The sequence below is a fragment of the Lytechinus pictus genome, chromosome 4, assembly GCF_037042905.1.
Source record: "Lytechinus pictus isolate F3 Inbred chromosome 4, Lp3.0, whole genome shotgun sequence".
Taxonomy (NCBI): domain Eukaryota; kingdom Metazoa; phylum Echinodermata; class Echinoidea; order Temnopleuroida; family Toxopneustidae; genus Lytechinus; species Lytechinus pictus.
In genome coordinates this window covers 20483838-20507991 of record NC_087248.1, presented here as the reverse complement: position 1 = coordinate 20507991, position 24154 = coordinate 20483838, and the positions used below count along the sequence as shown (strand labels likewise).

The window sequence follows — 24154 nt, the reverse complement described above, 5'->3', positions numbered from 1 at the left end:
GCGCCTATAGTCTCACTCTGCTATGCAGGTGAGACAAAAACGAGCAATTATTTTAAAGTCTACATCAGTGGCACTCAAAAGTTAGTACTTCTTGCATTAAAAAAAAACCCAACAAGCTCATGTCAAAATATCAAAATAATAATTTCAGATTAAAACCATGTTTACTTACTGTTTGACTTTTTCTTTCAAGATACCTAACAAAGGGTGCAAGGTAATTTGGTCAAATATTTTTTTTCTTCAGTAAATCACTCATTCATTTAAATAGAACTCTCCATTCTTCTGATAATGGCACATGTAGGCCTACCCTAAAACATTAAAAAATACATGTATACTTTCCAAAATAATTATTTAATTCAATATGAATTAACTTCATGTAGATGCAAACTTATTTTTCACTCTTAACAGATTTGCTTCCTCGATTTCACTCCTTAGTTCAATTCCACTCAAACTTGGGTAGACTTGGCTTATAAAAGTTTCTTCACAGAATGGCACTTCATATCACACTTGACACTTCAAACTATTTTTTTTATGGCACTATAAAATTACAAGCCCATTTACCACCAAGACCACAGTTACAATACAAAAGCCTCCTCAAACCTGGCTATGAAAGGGTAACAGAAAAAAAAAACTCAAGTGAGATTCCCCTCATACTCGAAAGATAGACAGTCTCATAAATAAAACATTTTATTAATACCTTTTCCCCCCAATTTCAAAACAAAATTCAAATTTAGAGTAGACGATTATTCGGTTGTCTTGCGCAGTCGTTGAAACTTGTAGAGAAATCAAATTTAAGATTTGTTATTGGGCCCTCAACCAGTACATTTTAATTATTTTTTTACTCACTTTAGACTTAGAGGTATATTGCATTTATTAAAAAAAATCATACAAACAAATTCACCGCACAATCATCACTTACTGTATTATATATACATGAACTTTGGTTAAAATTTTATTGCATATCTTATAGAAAACTTGACCTTGGAAATAAGAAAACAGGGCTTATATTTAAGTCAGATGGGCGTACGATTTCATGGGGGATTTGATAATTATTTTCTGACCCCGGATTAAGTGAAAAGCATGATTGTAAATGCCTTTATCATAGTCATCTTTGGGGGAAAGCAAACCCAGTTTACCTCAGAAAAATACATTGGCCAAGCTTTCTTATGCTTCAGTCCCATTTCCCCTACGGCGGCCGTACGGTGAGTCAAAAACAGCCATTCTATTCATTTTTATTCAAAATATAGGTACAGTAGTACAAAAAATTTTAAAACTTCTGATTTTTGACTCGCTGTACGGCCGCCGTAGGGGAGATGCGACTGCGCCATAAGCCTTGGGCTACTGTCAGGCCAGGAAAAAGTGAGATGATTAATCTACGACAAGGCGATTTCCAAAAGCGTTTTTCCAACGTCTGCTGGTCATAAAATTGGTTCTACTCTGTGTGATTTATATCCGGATGGTGTCGAATTCCCAATGAAATCAGACAATAATCTCCCTTTAATTATCAAAAGCCATCAAAGGACTTGGCCGTGGAACCCCTGTTGACTGGCCCCATTGCCCCTTTCATTGGCCTATATTCATTTTTTCCCCCATTCTTGCTGTAATATAGTTGCCTAATGTGTCAAATGAAACGGTAGCAATGCCCTAAAAATATCAAATTTAAGGGCTAGGAATGTGGAATCATACTACATATGCTTATTAAAAGCAGTTAACAGTTACAGATGTACAAATCCATAATTTTCTTCTTACATTCTAAAAAAAATTAGTTTGCTATCACTTTGAACTGATAGTGCCAAAACATTCAAACAGTTGATAGTTGATTGAACATTATGGCTAGTCTTTTTGTGTTTTTGATCATTTTTTTGTTGTTGTTCTGACCAGAGTGTGTTGAATGTGAAAAGAAGTATTATATCAACCGTTAGAGTTATATAGTATGTTAAGATGAAATATAATAGAAACTGAAAGGGAAGTAAAACCTTATCACAATAGCCCTCTTGAAATTGTAAAAATCTGATAAAGTTCTGTATCCTCCGTTAACATTTAAAATAGATTTGCTAGCTTACATATTTCATAGTCTTTATTAGTTCATATTAGTAAAAGAAAGAAATTAAAACATGATTTGATAATGAAGTTAAAAACAATACAGTTTAATCTACTTATATCCCACCATGATAGGACCTGCAAATAGTGACATTGCTTGCTAAGAGAATAAAGGTAAGACATTATTTCTATAAAAATTTATATGGAGATATGGATTAATCTTTAAAGGTACAGCTTTCAGTTTGTATTAAAGTAAAGAGAAAGCGACCTATGATCCCCAAATTGGCAACACTTTTTAATTTTCTATTCATTCCATACTTTGAAATAAACTAAAATATATGGATTTAATGAGTCAAACTTCAAAACGGATGTTAATGGCAAATTTTAATGAAAAGTTGCCAATTTACATGCTTATTTTAAAACAGTGACTTTGATGTTTTCATCACATTGCCAATTTGGAGTTTCTAATGAGTAAAATAGCTTTTTATTCAGGATGAGAAATATGTACAAAATCCGATCATTGTCTCCTCTATTTTAGCGTAGTTTTCAACTTAAACCATTCGTTTTGCAACTTACACTGCATGCAAGTACCTATTCCCGATGTAGACAAATGACTAAATACTTCTACTATAAGGTATCCATACCTTTGGCTATGGCAACGCATATTGCATACCTGAGAAAACAGCAAGAGGTGACCAAATAATTATTTCAATTTTCACTATTAATTTCACTTTAATCAGTCTTTACAGATAGACTCCGCTCTCAAAACTCGATGGATTGAATATTACTGTTTTTCATCAAGAGTTGTAGCACTGATTTTGTGGATTGGTGAATTGGAGCCTAGTGTATTGATTTTGTGGCATGGTATCGCTTTTTTTTTCAGAGTGACTCTTGTCCCGTTTTAAAAGGATTTTCTGGAAAAGCTAGATCGCTCACCACTTCTGTGTAAAATGTGCTTATATTCACTTGGTCTAGTTCTCAGACAGTCTAATGCCACATGGACTAAACCTATTGGCCCCTATTCTCATACAGACCACTCTTGGTCATGTGTGTGACCGAAATTATGACAAATCTTGACTTCGATTAGTTATAAATCTAAAAAATCTTACAGAGATTTAGTAATTCAAAGGATATAGACCATTAACACGTTTAGCCAGCTATCATTTGGAAATATACATTTTGGTGTCTCCAATATGCAGGTTCAAGGTCAGAGGTCAAAAGAGGTGGGTCACATGTGTGACTTCACGCAGAAGCATGATTTTGAAAGTTTAATTTCTGCGAATTTCAAAATGAAATTAAGCTTTCAAAATCATCATAATTAGTTATAAATCTATAAAAATTTTAGATTTATAACTACTCAAAGTCAAGATTTGTCATAATTTCGTTCACACATGTGACCAAGAATGGCCCAAAAGAGGTTTTAATCATACCATGGTCCAAAACCATGGATCATGCAGATTAGTGTATAGAAATTACACTTATTTCATCACGTACACTATGAAAAAACCAATCATAAATTGCAAAGGGCGCCCCTACATGAAGCATGATAATACCAGAAACCAGCATAGTCCATGGTTTTGTTCAATGGTGCAATTGAAACCTCTTTTGAGACTACAAGCCATCAGGTCTACAATCAATTTTATTTCACCAACATTCAGTCTACATTACAATTGGTAAAATACAGATGGTCTAATTCTCATTTAGTCTATTAAAATGACCAGTTGGACTAATTTCATTAGTCTAATTTCATTGGTCTAATTTCATCTTTTCATTTTACTTTGTAAAATGAAGTTCATAAACAGTTATCTAATCATAAGGACCAATCGATGTTAGACCAAGTGGTTATTAAACGGAATGGGTATAGCCTAACAAAATATTTACAAAACATGATTGATGTGCTCAATGGCAACAAAACCAAACGGTTGGTAGGACTGGTTGTAGATGAAGCATGGGATGAGACCTAACGGAAAGAAGACGAAGCGGATGTAGACCAATCGGCACTTTACCATAGCCGACACTGTTGCGGGTGTTGTTGTCTTGCGGTAGTTGAAGTGTTAATTCTCCTTCTTCTCCTCTCTACTGCTGGTGTCCACCGAGCCGTTCTTAACCCCTTGAATCCCGCTGGCCTTGGTGCTACCGTAAGCAGAGCCTTTGGATGCTAACGTGACGTTGATGATGGACTTGGTGTAGGTGAACACTGCAGGATGTAAATCACGAATGGAGAAACAATGAGATGGAGAAGGATAAGAATTCCCATATCTGGAAACACAATTGCCACCCCAATGCCCATCAGAATCCAACACTCATTGTTTCAAAATTCTCTATACTGCCCAGACTATCAACTCAAAATCAAGGAAGAGATTTTTATCAAACTATACACCAACAAGTGTATAATTACCAAATAATGCTTTCTATTTAATCAACCCCACCCCTACTGACCTATCACCAATATAGTTTTAGTTTCATCCTTCTTTTGAATTAAATTCACCTTGTTCCACATACCTTTGTTTACTTTTTAAACTACATTCCTCAATTTTTCCTTATATCCAAAATGTATAAATACCAATGATTCTTTTTATGATTTTAGCCTAAGGATGAGGTGTGAACCTTGACACATGTTCTGTTTATTAAAATGTTATGTTCATTTCGTCATCAAGGGATAGAATGAAATAGATGATTCAAAAAGGGAGAGGAAAAAGAAGGAAAGAATCCAAAACACAAAATAAGATGGACAGATAATAGAAAGTTAAAAAAATAAAATAAAGAAGAGACAGGAAAATTGTAGACACCGCACTTTTCCTTACATTTCCATTTTAATAGCCAGTTCAGTCCGTATTCACCCCGGGAATGCTAGGAAGATACCAATTTGGCACCCCGGATCACCACAGATTGAAATCTGTGGTGATCCATGTTGCATTCTTGAAGGTGTAAAAGGGGCTTAATACTTAATACTTAATACTGTTGCAGAAAGACTTGCGTTTAAATGCAACGAAATAAATCACGTACACGTCCCAAACGCATGCATTTGAATGGTTGAGAATCAAATTGCGAAAGATTTTTAGAGTTGATTACAGGCCTTTCTGCAACAGACACCTGGGGGGGTGTGTTTCACAAAGATTTAAGCATGACTTAGAGTCGCACTTAAATGCCTAGTTGCGTGCATTATAAAAGGCAAGACCACTCGTGCCAAAAGGATGCGCACTACTGCGCATTGATCAATAAGATAGCGTGTTGCATATCATGTATGCATTGGCATTTAAATGCGACTAGTAATACTTCAATCTTTGTGAAACGTCCCCCCCTGGTCACTGAATTCTTACCTCCATAGACAGCACCAGCCACCAGAAGGATGAGGAGAGTTGAGCCGGAGAGAAGCGTGACAAAGGCATAGTATATGAGCGGAATCCCTAAAACCGTGAACCAAAAGATCATCACGTACTTGGGAGTGGGCGAGGGGGGTAAAAACTTGTGCCCCCTCTCGGGATCGTACCCTTCAAATGTGTTGTGGTCCAAGAAGTACTGGAATGTCTCGTCCTGTGGAGATCAAAGTGAAATTGAAGTTTAAGGCCTGACTTTGCCTTTGGTAAATCCCCAAATGCGTCTCTGGTTATTCTAACTCATCACTAGATCATATACAGCATGCGACACTGACACTGGTCCGATGGTGCCAGACCAGTAAAAATTACTGTCGGGCCTGTAACTTTTCAGAAAAAGCCAGATTTACTGGTCCGACATGACCAGTTAAAATGTATCAAACGGATACAAATGATACTTTCTCCCCTTTTGTAAATTATAAAAACAGCTCTGGCATCTTAAAAAAATGGCTCTCCAAAACTAAGAAATGGCTTTTCATGAATTATATTGTGTGTGCGTGTACTGTTTGTTTGTGTGGGGTTTTTGATGGGGGGGGGGCAATAAAACCAATAAAAGACAACAAAATAAACTGTCTTTTTTTTCTTTATTTTTTTGGTACCAGTAATAACTTTTAAGCTCGAACCAGTAAAAAATGGAAAAGCTGGGTATCTAATGAACAGGTTAGACCAGAAGAAAAAAAAGGTTAGTGTGGAGCCCTGTCATATACATGAAAATGAAATGAAAGTGTGTTTTACAAGATAAATTTTGCTAATTTACATCAATATAATATCTTTATCGGGCGACCAATCAAAATAAAATAAACGCATGATTTTCTGTTTTGTTTCCCACTTCAAAGTGCTAGATAACTGAGATTTTATTATTCAAAATTCCACAGAGAGTCAGCAGTAACGTGGAGCATTGTGGCCCAGTGGATTAGTCTTCTGACTTTGAAACAGAGGGTCGTGGTTCGAATCCCAGCCATGGCATAATTTCCTTCGGTAAGATATTTATCCACATTGTGCCGCACTAGACCCAGGTGAAGTGAATGGGTACCAGGTAGGAAAAAATTCCTTGAATGCTTGAGCGCCCGAACAAGGTAGCCGTGCTAAAGCCGGGGTAATAATAATAGCAGGGCCCGCTGGGAGAACAGTTTTCGGAACTGAAGTGGCTACCCTGGGTAAATATGCCATTATTATCATTATTAGTAAGAAAACAGACAAGACTACTACACATAAAGTTTGGATGATAGTTAGATGATAATTGATTATAATTCCCAATACTGACCCTCTATTAAAGCTTTAGATGGGCTTCAATATAAAATAAGAAGTATTCCCAATGGATACTGTTTGATCATCACTCGAGGTGCTACATACCGGTATACAGTAAACAAAGGCGAAGGTACTAATCATAGTCAAAAACATAACATTGAGAATGAATATAAGATTAGGATTTCTAAAATCCTGTGAGAGAAAAGTAATGATTATCTCTTGATTGGAAGGTCTTTTGACTGTTTGTATTTCTAATACCTGGGGCCTGTTTCATAAAAGAGTTACAATAGCTGTTACTTCGCAATAATGGCGATTACCATGGTAACATGGCTTACCAGCTAATCATAATCTAGGTTTCCATGGAAGCTACAACAGTATCTAAGTTACAGTACATGCAATTCCTTATGAAATCCACCCCTGCACTCTTTTACATCCACATACGGTGATACGGCATTTGCTCTTATGGGCTATTCCACGGTTACTCACGTTACATTTGGAGACACCTTGACTCATACTTGGAGCTGTTACTCCATTATTATTGATAGGAACTAAACATCTCCTTATCACAACAAAGTACACAGTCTGACTATCCTTTGTATAAAAACAAAACTTTGGAAATTTTATTATGCTCCTGGCAAATCTTTGGAATGTGTCGGTTACTCACGTTACATGATTTGGACATGCATAAAATGAAAAGTCGACATAAGTGAAAAGTCTCCTCATACAAGGCTTTTATGAAAGTTGATTATATCCATTTCAAAGAAGTATATTAGGGAGACAAACTTTGTACATAATTAAAAAAATAAAGAACACATGGTTTTTACTTGGGGTGCAGATAATATGGTTACTCACGTTACGGTTACTCACGTTACATTTTGTCCATGTATGGTTAACAACACAAATGTCATTAAAAATTCAATAATGTGTGTAAAATTCATTGCTAGGAACATCAAAAAGAGATTTTATACAAAAAAATTGAAATATTGGAGCTTTATTAGGGAGTAAGAGGGAAAAGTATGATTTTGCTTACTAATTATGCATAAATTAGCATAATTGCTTAATACCAATTTGCATGAAATAAATTACTGTATAGTATTGTAGATTATGTCCAAGACAACCTGCGTGCAAATTTTCGGCGTGATCGTGCGGCCAATGGCCGAGATCTCAAGGGGGGCCTGGGAGGCCCCACTCACCCCCCCCCCCCGGGCCATATTAACTCCCAAAATACCCCAGCCTAGATAGGGTTACAGGTAAGGACATTCAATGTGTTGTTCGAACACTCTTTAAAGTTTGGTTAATCAAAACCAAGTCTTACTAATGCACTCTCGCATTGTGAATACTTCTACTAATATTCAATTTTTTGTGTGATTGTATGACCACTGATATTTTGATGAACAAAGAGTCACATCAAAGAGGTGTACCCTCATTTTGCTTTTAATTAATCAAAAATAACTTCACAACTCACCATGAGACTTAAAACTTGACATCCCACTGAAAATATTACCTCACTGCATGATTTTTTCCTGGTTACTCACATTACATGATGGTTACTCACGTTACAAGGTTACTCACATTACAGTTTTTCTTCATCATTTTTATAAAAAATTGTACTTTTTAATGATTTTGATAGTCATCACTGTGTCAAAGATTGTTTGAAGGAAGAGAATTTAAAATCCCACCAATTAACTGTGAAGAATTTTTCTCTCAGAAAACAAAGTCAGTTTTTTCGGTTACTCACGTTACATCACCTGAGCAGGTTGCAATATTCATTTTTGAATGAGTACTACAAATTTACTTGAAAAGCTGTTGTGTATTTTAGGTAATTTGACTCTTCTAAACTTCAGAAATATATAAATTGGTATGTTGTTGCAATAACAAAATGGTAATAAGGCATATTTCATTTTTCACTATTTTTCTTGTATTTTGGTACAGAATGGAAGACACAACTTTTGACCATTTTTTCCAAAGTATACATATGAAAATAAACTTTTTATTTCTTGTTCCTGAAACTATCATGCATGAAGGACTTAAAGTATTAAAAAATTCAAGAAAATATTGAATTTGAATTTTTAAGTTCATGTCCACCAACCTGTGGAATTGCCCTTATGGCATTTGCTCCGGTCTTAATATCCCAGGGGGCATAGAGTTAGAGTTAGGATTGTAATGTAATAAAGTTTTTGTTTAAAAATAATGCAAAGATAAGGATTAGGGTTTATTCAGTTATGGGGATTAGGTGGTATGTTTGGGTTAACGTGTAGATTTTCCACCAGAGCAAATATCATGGAACCCCTCATACATGTACATCGATTATTTCTTAAATTTGGGGGCAAATCGCCATCTGCCGCTGTGTAATTTGTTGAATCCCCCCCCCCCCCCATTTTTCAATCCCTTTTTTCTTACCTTTTTCCTATAGAGTTCATGGCAATATTCAGAAGTTGCTTCTTCTGAATCGGTAGGTACCTCATCAAGAGGTAAAACCCTGTGAAAACAAAAGAAAGACAAATATTTGATGGTCAGGACTTGCAAGACATGGCCCTGGGAAGCAGGGTTGAAGCACCCCTGAAGCCCCCCCCCCCCCCCACCAAGATTTGCCTCGGAGGTGCTGCGTGTGTTATTCATCATAGGCAGCAGCCATTGGAAATCTGGTAGGTATGCTAAGAGTAGAAATTTAATCAATAGCATGCTCATTTTGAAGTGAAAACCAAAAATATCTGGGAGATGTTTCATAAAGCTGTTTGAAAGTAATTAACAACCCTTTCTTGGGGTTGATCAGATTCTAAAAAATTGAGTAGACTGAGTAGTCCGATCAGCATAAATTGAAATCTGATCTCTGTGGATAAAAACTATTGTTATTTTTAAAAAAAATTGTTCACATTTCTAAACAAACACTTACTATTTACAAGTATTTGTCAAGCTTTGAGGAAAACTATACAGAACGTTCACTCAATCTTTAGGGTAGATCTCATTTAGCATAAAAAAGGATCACCAATATATGTGTATTAAAAGTCGTCACGACTTTTTTAGTCGTGCATAACTTTGTATGAAATGTCTGCCATGAAACAAGGTCTAATGATTTATGAGACCGTATTTTCCTGATTGTTCAGGTGTGAATATGCTTTATTGGATCCAGACTTGAGTTTGATTTATCAATGATATTAAATGTTATTAGTCAGCCAGATGGCTGTTTTTCAGCAAGGAAACAATTACACATGTATTGATTTATTAATTTATTCATTAGAATTGTTTGCAAGGTGGTTTAATCAGTCAATAAATACAATTTCATTGGAAGCCAATATGATCAAATACATTTTTTTTTAAATACTGAAGAGAGCAATACATATTGCAACAGAATAAATTTGGATGAAACAGAATAGTATTGAAAGAACATTCAACAAGTTAACAAAATATATAAAAGAAGGATAGCAAACAACTGGAGTAAAGAGAGTAAAAGTTTAGAAAATATGAAAAAAAAAATAATAATCATCATCAATCATCATGTCATCTTAACCACCATCATCATCATCATCATCATCACCATCATCGTCGTCGTCATCATCATCTTCACATGATCATTATCACCGTTATCATCATCACCATCATCATCAGGGCCATTCTTGATTACGTTTGTGACCGAAATTACGACAAATCTTTACTTTATTTATAATTTTTTTTTTTTTAGAGAGATTTAGTAGTTAAAACGTTATAAAAGTGAGCTATCATTTGGAACTATTTTTTCTCTGTCTCCAATATGTAGGTTCAAGGTCAGAAGTCAAAAGAATAAGGTCACATGTGTGACTTCACACAGAAACATGATTTTGACAGTTTAATTTCATTTTGAAATTCCTGTGAATTTCAAAATGAAATTAAGCTTTCAAAATCACAATAATCAGTCATAAATCTCTATTAAAAAAAATTCAGATTTATTATAACTACATGTAATTAATGTCACGATTTTGTCATAATTTCTGTCACTCATGTGACCAAAAATAGCCCATCGCTGTCAGGGTCAACATCACAAGACACACACCCTCCAACCGTCCAATAGGCCTACAGTGTATAAACAAAGTTTTGACAGTTTTGGCTTTCCATAATTCTGGACTACAGAATACAGGCCATCAGGTTTCAACAGCCCATCAATGATAAGTAAACAGGACATACTGACCTGCCATATACATGGTATTCAAATTTCTTTCCGCAAAGAAGATCATACAGTGAGGATTGAGCACCATCTTTATAAGCTATCGTTGCGTCAACAATATGTGAAACTGAAAGGCGTACAGAAAAGAATGTAATAATAAGAAACTTGTTTATGCAATTTGAATATTAAAATCAATAACAGGAAGGTTAAGAATAATTACTGTTTCATACCGATATCAACAAAATGATTTCAGCATTCAAAGTTTCCTTATTTATAATTATACAAACTTCCTTACAGCAAAAAATAACTTGAATTTTGCCCACTCGTACGTTATGATTAAGCACAATGCAATTGTTTACTGTTCCTCTCGCTATTATCAAAACCTATGGCGAGCACTCATTTGTACTTCTTCCATTCTATGGAATGCCCTTCCCAACTATAAGCAAAATATACATGACTTAGATAAGTTCAAGACTTCTCTAAACAAGGTGTCTATTTACCTTCTTAAACTTCTCCCCGATTTCATTTCTTAGTTTATACTTGTTTCTATTGTCTCATATAAGTGCATAGGGACATGCTTAGCTATATTATAAAAGAACTGATTATTAGTATTATTTAATGGAATTGAATAAAATTGAGTCCAACTTCTTTCTTCACCTCACCTTTTCCTTTGTAAGTCTGCATACATAGATTGAAGCCCTTTGTTCTAGGCATGAGATGGTGTTTAAGGCCTGGGAGTCCCTTTTCTTTGGCAAACGCCTGGCTCTTCTTGTACTTCTCCTCTGTGAAACGGGTTCCCTCACAGAAGATTAATGTCTACACGGAAGGGGGAAAAACAGATGCATAAGTTAGAGTGGCATGGGAACTAAATAAGGCACGTTTCCTTTGTTTGAATATCATATTATGGAATAAGTAACTTCAGCTGCAAAATAACTGGCTGTTTTGCATGCTATTCTGAATCCAAAATCTCAGGGAGGGTAACATTTGCTAGAGTGCCCCCTTCCAAGGCTTCTCTGTAGATATCGCACTTATGCGGAGGGCAATATTCTGTCATATTGCCCTCTTCTATACCAGTACACATTTTCTTTGTAGACAATCTGCAAACTCAAAGGGCAATAGTCTGTCACATTCTACAATATCTTGCAATTTGTAAAAAGAAAGAGGAGATAAGTATTGTTGTTTTGGGGATGTTGTTCACACTTACAAGTCTTTTCTGCCTAATTTCACTTGTATCTTTTTATGTCCCCAGCCCCAATGATTGTGGCACCCTGTGCATGTACCTGTATCCCTTACCCCCTCTCTGCATAGACAAATAGACACATAATTATGCTATGAAATCAGAAATATTGCCCTTGCTACTCGTACAATGAAATCTTAGCTTGGTCAATATTTATCCAAAAACTCACAACCCATGTAACTGGAAAATGGTTATGATTTTGCTACAGAAAAAAACAAAAACAGGAAAAAACAGTATTTCCCCTAAGACTGTCCAGTAAAGTCATAAAGAAAAATAGGAAAACTACAGTATATTGAAATAAGAGATCAGGACCCCGTCTTACAAATAGTTGCGATTGATCCAATCAATCGCAACTATGGACGGCCAGCAACATCAACATCTATTACGCATGCTTGTTCAAAATATTTTCTAGCTATGATGTATATTCATGCATTCATCGTTGTCTTGAAAAGTCACTGTGCTTCTCTTTGTTTACAAAAGACATTGTGCACATTTCCTGTAGAAAAAATTATGACACTGATGGATTTCCATAGAGTTACGATTGATTGGATCAATCATAACTCTTTGTAACACGGGGCCCATAATGGAAAAAAAAACATCACATTCATTCCTCAAAAATTCAAAATGGTTGGGAAATCTAGTGTATCCACACACCAGCCAAGTCAATATTGCACATGTAATATATTTACCTACCTCCCCCTCCCCCCCCCCCCTCAATATAGGTCAGATTGTAGTGGATTCATATTTCATGACATGAAAGCTTGAGGAGCATTACCAGATATAAAACCATGAAATTGACCTTTAATATTCAAGAAAAATAGGTCAAATCAATACAAGTTAGCTGTACATGTATATCCACAGAGGAAGAAGATACAGGAATTCCAATCAGATTTGTAAGAATAAAAATCTTTATCAGAAGTGCAATAGGAAGATAAATTCAGATAATAGGCGACCAAAGTACGATTGCATCATTTTTTAGCCTATTACACTGTAGATATGGTATCCTATTAAAAGACGATGCACTGTAGCCACAGGTACTCACGATATACTGGCCTGAACTCTACATCCAGTTCAACTTTATCGGCCAAGGTCATATCAAAATAAAGTCTGAGCTAGAATTATGGGAAGCTGAAATAAATATCAAAATTTTGCATACAGTATGTTTCTGATGTTAATGTGCTCTTTACTCATGCTCAATGGTTGAGAAAACTATTTCATTTATTATTTCCAGACAGTTGTGAATGATTTGTGTGTCAAATGAGTTGATAAAATGAAATAAAATTGTTATAGAGAGATTTTAGTCAAATTGACTTCCCATAGCCAAACCACAATTTTAGACCACAGTTTGAATTAAACCAGAGTTAAGGATACAGGCTACTGTGTTCAAAAGTTCCATTCATCCTTGTATTGATAGCATTCTGAATTTGTGCTACGCAATTGGTAAAATAAATTGTGATGAAGAACAATCTCTAGACACAATAATAATAATAATAATAATAATAATAATAAAGTTCTTTTACAGTGTATCACATTATGATTATGACTTGAATATTATTCCTCCGGGTCTTGGCGGCTGTAATTACATGTATTTACAGCACACACGCACTTCAAGGAATTAATCCCTTCAAGGAATATACATGTAATTCCCACCAGCCGTAATTATTTACAGCACACGTGCACTTCAAGGAATTAATCCCTTCAAGGAATATACATGTAATTCCCACCGGCTGTAATTATTTACAGCACACACGCACTTCAAGGAATTAATCCCTTCAAGGAATATACATGTAATTCCCACCGGCTGTAATTATTTACAGCACACACGCACTTCAAGGAATTAATCCCTTCAAGGAATATACATGTAATTTCCACCGGCCGTAATTATTTACAGCACACGTGGACTTCAAGGAATTAATCCCTTCAAGGAATATACATGTAATTCCCACCGGCCGTAATTATTTACAGCACACGTGCACTTCAAGGAATTTATTTCTGCCAGGTAACCATTTATCTCACCAGGGTTGACGCTCTGGACACAACGCTCTATAAAACGTATGATTTCTTCTCGGATCAGCCGAGTACTTCACAGATCATGTAATACTTGTTGAATCTATTTACACAACATACCTCAAAACATCAACCCGACCTCCTTTTAAAGATAGCCTCTTTAAAGTAACTGATACTCTGAAAATGATTTTCACATTTCAGTATTGATCATTAAGTACATGTAAAGTACCTGGGCAACTGGCAAGCATATCAAGTTGGGTCTATTTTTGTGACATACATGTACCAGAACTAAAAAAACTATGTAAAAAAATGTATATAAAAAAACTTTAAACAAGGCAAATATCTTCAAATGATTACTCCAGCAAAGTGGAATAGAATTACTATGAAAGAGTAAAGGGTATTAATCTATTTTTAGTTGTTTTGAATTAGATCTGTTGTATACTACTTTAACCTAGCATGGTGTCTATCTATATGAATGTAAAATAATCATGTATCTGTTTCTGAGATATTTTTGTTAAAATGTGAATTGCAAATAAAACTCATTAAAAAATATATATATATATATTCTCCTGCAAACAGTAAATATTAAAATTATTTGGTTGTAAAAAAAAAAAAAAGATTACTCCAGCAAGAAATGGTGTCCCGCAAAATAATACTTCTAGTATTAAACATCATGATGTGTGGCAACTTCAAACCTGACAATCTATTGCCAAAATGTGATGCCCATGTACATGTAACATTGGTAAAAAAAAGATTTCTACTTCAACAAATCCAGATAAGATTTCAAGATCAAACATTAATTACTATGGTAGGAGAACCTTCCTGGTATTGACACATGAAATCAGAGCCACATCTGAATTAATCTTCAATGTGAAGTAAAATAGTTGATACCTACATACATACGTTACATGGACAGCTTGTAATTTTTATGATTCAAGCCAGTGGACTTACCCAACCCATGAATCTACTTCCGCAAATAGAATTAGTGAACAGTAACCTCTTTGAGCAGACTTTTACGATGACTAGAGTAAGAAATGCACGAGGGCGAAGGGGCAATTTTGCCCTCATGACGGCCCAAAATTGCCCCTAAAATTTGCAAAATGGAATGCTTCAGTGCAACCTGGGGAGGTTAGAAGGTTTAAATACTACATGTACATGTAGCTTGTCTAGCTTGGCTCCTAGCTGACGAGGCTCCCTTTGGAGATGACAACCCTGGCTTGCATCCATACGGGCTGTGAAGCGGGAAACCCTGTTTCAGTCCCAGGAGCAAGTGGCTTCGGCCCCTGGCTATATTTGGTTTGGGTTGACTGCCCATTCAATCTTATTACTATTGACACTTTATTTAATCATGGTTTATCATGTGGCAGTCATGGGCCACTTTTCATCATTTTATGATGGCAACATCAGGCCCAAAGACCAATATAAAACAAAAACAAACAAAAAACCTTTAAAAAATTTAAAAAGTCGCCCAAATATCTGCCAAAACCAATGTTAAAAGCACTTTTTTAGAGTCAATCCTGCACATAGAGCAAAATAATGAGATATGAAGTCCCTAAAAAAAATAAAAGTCATTTCCTACCCTAATTGATACACAGTTCCTGTATATAGCACATATCCCATTATATGCACTTTTAAAGGACTTCAATATTATCACCCTGGTTTTGAGGTGAAATAAGGGTGAAAAAATGTATATGTTATTATTGGCAAGGATTTGTATAATTATTACACTGTTCATAATGAAAATATTGAACTTAAATTTGGGGCTGTACGGCCACAAAAAAAATGGAATCTGTCACCAGATCAACCACTAATCATATCCCAACCCTGGATTATTTTTTGATACACCGCTACTCATATACAAATCGTTGTGCTAGCTATCAGGGATGGGGGTGGGGGGTTGCATTGGATAAAAAAAAAAGTATACAATTTTGATACTAGTACTGCTTTGCACCATCATACATACAAATAAAAACGTTAAAATGTGGCATACTGGAATACTTACAACACATGGATAGTGGAATGTTGTGATGTTCTTAAAATGATTCACCAGGGATGTTTTATCTTTAGCGTAATCTCTGTTGACGAACAGCTGCTCAGTGAGGTAGAAAGACCAACCAAAGAAAGGCACATACTTCAGCTCATTCTTCATCAGACTCTTTGCCCCCTATAAAAAGACAGAGAGAGAGAAAAGAATTTTTAAAACAACAATAATATTCAACATTTATACAGCACTAATTACAATGATTCTATTAAAGTGCTGCATACTATTACCCCAGCTTTAGCACATCTACTCTGAGCAGGCACTCAAGCATTCAAGGAATTTCTTCCATGTACAGTCCGACCTCTCTTATCCGGACACGTTGCGACCAGCACCAATCCGGCGAAGGGATTTATCTGGATCTGGGAGACCCAATATACGCAGCTGCTGCCTCAGCTCCCCCACGGCAGTAGCTACATGTACACGTTATCTATTGTAGTGGGCGTGCGTACAGACAGTATTCACTGCAGTGTCAGTGCAAATTATAGGCGGTATCTTTACGGAAATGAAATAGATCGATGGCCAAAACTGATAATTTACCTGCTAAAATGGTTGAGGTATACATCGAGCATACCTCAAAAGTAAGAGAATGACTCGATGAAACAAAGTTTTACAATAGATCATCGCGGCGGGTATCGCAGCTTCGCAATGTCAGCCATTGTTATACTGATTGTAAGGTCAAACATGATAGATGGCGCTGTCCGTATCAAGGCCTAGTGTTAGCTAGCGAGACATGTGTTGTTTTTCTTGGGAAACAAAAAGAGAATGTGATGAAATGTTTGCGCTGCGCCCTGATTTACTGGAAAATTATCCTGCCTAAGTTCTTTCGGTGATTTGGGTGAGATATTTTCATGAAAAATAATGTTGTTGTATGTAGACTATATTGGAAAATATATGTAATCAAAGTGAGTTTGCGAATAGGATTGAGTTTAGATTGAAATCTCATTTCCTCACATACTAGATTGAATTGAAAAAAAGAATATCGGCGAGTGTGCGTACGGATAAGGGGAGGCCGGATAAGAGAGGTCAGACTGTATTGGGTTCCCAATTACTACACCTGGGTGGAGAGGGGCATATGAAGAGAAACGCCTTGCCAAAGGATGCGAGTGCTGTATTAGGATGCGAACCTGGAACCTTGTTTTTAGAGATGTTTAGGCTCAGTTGATAATTCTCAGAACTTTCAACCAAAAGGTCCAGGATTCAAAGCAATTGCGTCCCTTGGCAAGGCGTTTATCTACATTTGCCACCCTCTACCCAGGAGTAGTAAACAGGTACAAGATATGAAAAAAAATCTTGAATGTTAGAGCACCTGATCAGGGGAGTGGTGTAAAAGCCAAGGCAATAGTATGTCTACAGCCGTTTATAGAATATTATATTATATTTGAGACATGAAATCAAAGGAACTTCACACCGGGATATTTTTGAAAACCAACATTCATTTGGCAAGCCATTTCATTATACCAACCGATTTCTTGAGATACAACAAAATTGCATTTATTATAATCCATGGCAATTCTTGACCAAAAAATAGATGATTAAAAAAAAAACAGCTTGCCATAGGTATGCCTGCATTCACTGGCTTAAGGTAAAATATTCTAGTATGACTGGAGACTACCTAATGAGGATTAAAGTTTATACAAGGAAATTCCTTATGGATTAGGTGAACAATACAGAAACAGTCGTAACAGAAATGTATCCCAACCTTTGCAGAGGTCATAAAGAGAAAGTGTAACTTTCACCCAAAAAAAAGAAGGAAATGAAACTAAATGAATGAGTTTATTTTAATTCAAGAACATCTATTTCCTTGAAGAATAATTAAATGAAAGATCTGTAGTGAGTTCAAATGATTTCTGAATCTAGAATCACATATGAATTACAAATTAGATTATTAACACAAATCGTAATTACTACGGTAATGCTCGAGCAAATTTTTATCAATGCTCACTCTCCTTTATACACCAAAACAGGTCACAGCCAAAGTAATGCACAGTTCAACACAGGAAGAAAAGTCAACTTGGTGTATGCAATAATGCAATGTAATTCTAAACCAACAGCAGAGCAATGCGATGGAGTCATAATGACTGAGATCTCTATTGTGTTCAGACTATTTTCAGCAACCTTGGTTCTGCAGAATTGCATTTCAAAACCTACCTTTTCAGTATTTCTTGTTTGTGATTATAAAGGCATTTACATGTACTTTGGATATCTGTGAAAAATTACCTCAATGGAACTGCAGTTTTACCCATGGACCACTATTCGGTAATTCCCATGGTATTTGCACTTTGCCAACATTTTTGTAAAATCACGATTCTTAGGAGAAAAAGGGTCACTTACACACAATGTGAACAAAAGGAATAAGAACTCCCTATATAAAGCACATACATGCAATACCTCTAAACATATATCTGCCATGTAAAAAGCCAGTCTACTTTGAAAATCACGACTCTAAGGTGAGAATGATTGCTTGAATTTTGAACACAATATCAAACATGGATCCACATAATTTCGATAGTAAAACACTTCTTCTTGCTGTCACAATACAACATTCGCCACCACTTTGAACTGTGGGATCTCATCTCAAGAACAGTTCTGTGATTTGTTAAAACAAAGGAATAAGAACTCACCCTAAGGACATTACACCTTTCTGCTACTTGCCAGGTGACGAGCCAGTCTACGTCTTGTCTGTGATTCAGGATCAGGACTATGTGCTCCTTTCCTATCAGGTCCAGTTCCTCATCTTTGATGTAGAGATGGACCTCAGATCCAGACCAGTAGTCAATCAGCCACAACGGCTCTAATAAAAAAGACATAATTCAGAAACTAGAGATGCTCGGCGGGTCGCGCAGCTGAGTACATGTATCGTCATTGCGATATATAGAGGTCACACGGAAATTTGACAAATAAATACAGTTGTCACGGCGACAAAGACCCTGTCCAAATTTTGCCTGTGGATACCAAATTTAATGACAATATGACATAGCAGCATGACTCTGTAGAATCTAACATATTGTCCAGTATCAACTGTTGGGGAATACAATTATAGAGTAATCTGGATATATTTTGTAAACCTAACCATAAGATCCCCCACCAAAAATGATAGGCATCTTCGCTTCACCTTCTAATAATGCTTCTGTGTGCCAACTGTTATGACAAACTGGAAAAAAAGCAGAAGTTTTTACCAAATTTTTCACAAAAATATCGTTACCATGGCAACCATTTCTCCACCCACTCCAAAATCATTAGGCAGCTTTATTTTACCATAATGGACCTTCATGACAAATTTGAAGATAATTGGAGAAGAAATGCAGCCAGTAGAGCACTCAAGATAATCTCTGCTATTTCCACAAAAACTTGTTACCATGGAAACGATGTCTCCGCCTACACTAAAATCAATAGGCGGCTTTGCTTTACCATAATGGACCTTCATGCTATATTTAAAGATGATCGGAGAAGTAATGCAGCTGGTAGAGCGCTCACAAGGACATCTCTGCTATTTCCACAAAAACTATTGTTACCATGGCAACAATGTCTCCGGCCACACCAAAATCAATAGGCGGTTTCGCTATACCATAATGAACCTTCATGCCACATTTGAAGATGATCGGAGAAGAAATGCAGCTGATAGAGTGCTCACAAGGAAATCTCTGCGGTGGCGGACGCGTTGCAACGAGGCCAAATCCATAGTATCGTCCGAACTCTGTTCGGGGATACAATTACATTCTTTAGCACTCTCAAGGCCACTGCACACCTTATGACTGGTCCACCATCCGAATTTGGAACCAATCGCATTTTGTCATTTTCTAAAAATGTGAATGAAAAGTCTCTTTTTATTTGAGTTTCAATTTAAATGTAAGAATACTAATATTACATTTTTGGATGATTGCAAACCTTTATTTTCAAGAAGGTTAAATTAATTTCAAATTGTAGCCAATTGTACAATTGCAATGACGTCATTACGCCTTGATATTCAATTTGCTTTTATCCTAAAAAGCATGATAGCATAGTCACAGAATTGAATACACAGGTATTCTCAGGTTGATTTAGAACATTCCACAGTAAGATGTTACATGTCTCAATATTAGCATAAATTCTACTGTGTTTTATTCCAAAATCGGGTCACAGACCATCAATTCTACTGTGTTTTATTCCAAAATCGGGTCACAGACCAGTTGCAAGGTGTGTGGTGGCCTTAAAACATAGGTTTGGAATCAGCTGTAACTAGGTCTCTTGCAACACACTATATGATCTTAGGATCAGAGGCATCTTGGTCTAGTGGTTCTGATTTAGGTCTTACATTACAATTAGAGAGTCAGAGTCATGTTTGAAATCCAGCCATGGCGTGTTTTCCTCCAGCAGGAAATTTACCATTGTGCTGCACTCAACCCAGGTGAGGCAAATGGGTACCTGGTGCGATCAATTCCTTGAATACACAGCACTGGAACTGGCAGCTCGAGCTACAGCCAGGATAATAATAATAATAAGGGTGCACCTCAGAATAGATTATTTCTAAATAAATAGCCAAATATAAATTCCTATTACTACAATTCATAACTTGTATTCTCATCAATGTTCTTTATTTTGTGACATAAATGTTCATGTACATGTATTGCTGAAATTATTTTTTGTCAAGTATACTTCAATTTTCAACTTAAAGTGAATTTTCTGTTTGAGAATGTATCAATCAAAGACAAATTCTTCATTGGAGTTCCTTACCATGCCACATCAAAGCAATGATGAGGCCATTGGCCTCCCTGTATAACCTCTTGCTGATCGGCCATAGTACCAGGGTGAAGCATTGGCATGTCGTGACAATGAGGGCACTTATCACAAAGAGACAGAAGAACCAGATGTGGACCAGACCAGAACTTTTGATGGAAGATACTAGGCCCATTCTTGAAGGTACAGGTGGCAGAGGAAAGCACTGTGAGAAGTGAAGGAAAAAATTAGCCCAGGTCAATCATTTTATTATAAACTATGAAATAAGACAAAGTATTTTCGCTCAGTCTATTGACTATTGAAAGCCCTTTGCTGTGGCTATGTCAATGCAGCCACGACACAGCACGACTGTGATCCCTTAAGTTATATTACTTTTATAGAGGAAGTTAAAATGTTTTCCCTTGATCCTGATATAGACTACTTGTGGTCAGACTTTGCCTAACAATGCAGATATGGAGCTCTGCAAGGCACAACATTTAGTCGCACGTTTTAATAAATTTGGATCGCTCACATCATTCAAGGTCCTACATACATGTATATATACACCGATAATGAAAGGGGTATACTGATAAGTCTAATACCCCTTTCATACTGCCCACTTCCTCCCCCCCCCCCCCCCGAACTTCGCTGGCGAAACTATGTATGATGTTGAGACCAAAACCAAAACAATCAAGAAATGTTCTCAACAAGCAACATGCCCAATACCTGATGCAGCTAAAATTCAGATTGATTACTTAGAAAGTGGAAACAAATCTAGGCAAAAATTAATAAAACTTTAGGGGGAGGGTTCCTATTGCGACAGCTACCAACCACCAGGATCCTACAGTAGAGGAGCTTGTCAGAAAATTTGGATGATGCCAGTAAACAGGGATTGTCTGTTTTCAAAGATTTCTCAATACAAGAAATCTAGGAAAGTTCATTCACCTGTCAAGTGCCGACATCGATCGAGTGCGCTAGTCAATGTAAACATATCAGGTTTCATATTATTGGAAGATGACAAGTCGTGAAAAACAGACGGACAGACTGAGGTCACTGAATCTGTTTTTGGCACTCTCATTCCCCGTAATTGGCGTCTACGTCCCGCAGGGGTATTAAAGTGAGAAAAAAAAGTCCCAATAAACAAGGACAATATCAATTTATCAAGATATGATTTGTCTTGGTTTGAGGATATCCTTGTTTTGTGGGACAATCCCAATTTTGGGACCAGCGCCTCTACTGACTTAAGTCTAATACCCCTTTAATACTGGCCACTTCCTTTTTCCCTGGCGGACTTCTCCTGCATACATTCCTTACTTCCCCGGCTAAGAGAAAAATATGCCCTTTCGCACTGACATCTCTTCCCCAACGAAAGTCAACGGCCGTTTTGTTCGGGCGAAAGCAGGCTTTTTTTTCCGACATCGCAATATAACAACAACGTTACTCGTTGGTCCAAGTTGAACATGCTCAGCATGTTAATACAACAAACTTAAAGGAAATTGTAAACACTCTTCTTATCGATTAAAAAAGGTGTCAAAAAAGTTAAATTACAACATATTTTGGAAAGATTATTAACAAACCAAAACTCAGAGTATTTTTAATATTTTCAGTGCATTGTAAAAGATGCTTTAAAAATAAATTTAAACAAAAAGTCAATGTATGTTCATGCGTATAAATATAATCTAGATTGATCGTAGACACTTCAGTCGGGCGAGCGATCGCGCGGACAAAGCGCTAGACGTAGATTTTTGCATTGCAGTGAATGGCGAGCGTATGTCTAACACACACAATCCGCTCCGCTCGGCACTTCGGCCGAGTGTTGGAGTTGCATTCGGATTTGCTCGAAAAGACATAGTCAGTTTCTTCCTTTATTACGCCGATTTTGATTGGTCAAAAGTTCCCGCGGTTGCTTGGAACATCTTCGGTAAACATCGGAAATATATAACACGGAGTATCTCTTACCTTCTTGCGAGGGAAGGACCTTATATCAAGGTATTTATTTTTCTTTGCTTGAAATTGCCTTCTTGAAATCATCAGATCTCTTGGAAACTCGGTCAGTAATACATTTGTACATTTGAGAACATTTAGTACAATTTTAATCAATTTTGGTCCGTAGAGAGACTGCGGATATGAACTTCAAAGTTGAGTGTTGTGAGGCGTTTGTGAATCTGACTTGACGATCGAGCAGGGTTGTGCGAGACGCTGTGAGTGACGTCATCCCCGTTGCGATGGGCATCGAGATTAGTCTGGATTTTCAGACACATTTCGTTTCATTCGTTGTATATATTTTTTTTAATTACGATTTGAGCTCTGTTTATTATGAAATTTGAATTGTTTTTTGAAAATAATTTTGTATATTTTTTGCGAAATATGTATTAAGACAAAAAACTGCGAGTAAAATTCAAGAATTTTGATTGATAAGGGATTGTTTTGTATAAATGCGTCTGAATGCATAGAATATGGAATTGTCAACGGAAGTCGTATTTTTAAATGGCACAGAAAGCCTTTAAATTTAAAAATACATGTTTAAGATATGTTTCATGAATTTGATATCTGATTATAGGCATTTGTTATGGTTTTTATTATCATTTTGAAGATATATTTCATGAAATAATAAGAAAATAGACAATCGAAATCAATATGTCCTTATATTTTTTTCTAAAAACCCTAACCTAAGATTATTTAAATTCTCTTTTTTTTTTCAATTTTATACAATAATTTGACAAATATTTATTGTTATATTAGTTTTTTTTTTTTTTTTTTTTCCTTATATCTAAATTCATTTATTTCATAAACCTACCAGTGGGTCTCCTTTTAGTATTTTTTTTCCTCCAATGACTCAGTATTTTTTATAATTATAACTTATGACTATATGGAATTTTTTTTCTAATCAGGTTTTTGCCGAAGAGGTCGACAAAATACTCAAATCGTATGAACACATTGCATCTGGTGGGAAAACCATGCACACACTTCTGACAGGAGAATCTGGGGTTCGTCGCCTTATCAGAACCGGTAGTAAGGCCTTCCACCATCGAGGATGCAACAAATCTGGAGTCGAGGACTCTTTCTCCTCCTACATTCGTCATGAGTTTGATTCGGACAATTTTTTGGTCGACTATGTAGGCAATAGGCCAACATTTTGTTTGAAGGAGCTGCTGTAACATTTTACCATCTTCAGCACTTTCGGAACTGTGTGTCCATTCTCCCTGAGCCAAACAACCTCCTTCGAGCAGTGGCAGAAGATGCAGCAGACAGAGTCTACGAAGCCGAGTTGCGTGCTCTTGGGATTGTGCACAAGATAATCACTGAGCCCTTCTGGACTGCTGTGAAGACAGCAAAGAACATCCTCGAGCTGAATGAGGTTTTGCATCAACTCCAACTTA

At 36.3% G+C, this 24154-nt stretch overlaps 1 protein-coding gene across 1 annotated transcript; it reads right to left on the bottom strand.

Annotated features, from left to right (window-relative positions):
- Window positions 1-1870: 1870 nt before the first annotated feature.
- Window positions 1871-21009, bottom strand: LOC129258862 (1-acyl-sn-glycerol-3-phosphate acyltransferase gamma-like). Its single transcript, XM_064098597.1, has 8 exons — window positions 20793-21009; window positions 18704-18873; window positions 16044-16205; window positions 11460-11613; window positions 10822-10924; window positions 9060-9138; window positions 5358-5571; window positions 1871-4234 (listed from the first exon to the last, which is right to left on the bottom strand). Exons 1-8 carry the CDS (start codon window positions 20968-20970, stop codon window positions 4092-4094), a joined length of 1203 nt encoding a protein of 400 aa, XP_063954667.1. The 5' UTR covers window positions 20971-21009; the 3' UTR covers window positions 1871-4091.
- Between the last annotated feature and the right edge of the window lie 3145 nt (window positions 21010-24154).

Bases quoted from the DNA above. Each gene is read 5' to 3' on its own strand.
- LOC129258862 (XM_064098597.1), bottom strand. From the start codon at position 20,970: ATGGGCCTAGTATCTTCCATCAAAAGTTCTGGTCTGGTCCACATCTGG. The intron at 16,206-18,703 runs GTGAGTTCTTAT...GTCTTTTTATAG, and splicing joins AAAGGTGTAATGTCCTTAGG to GGGGCAAAGAGTCTGATGAA. The intron at 10,925-11,459 runs GTGAGGTGAAGA...TACGCCTTTCAG, and splicing joins GCAGACTTACAAAGGAAAAG to TTTCACATATTGTTGACGCA.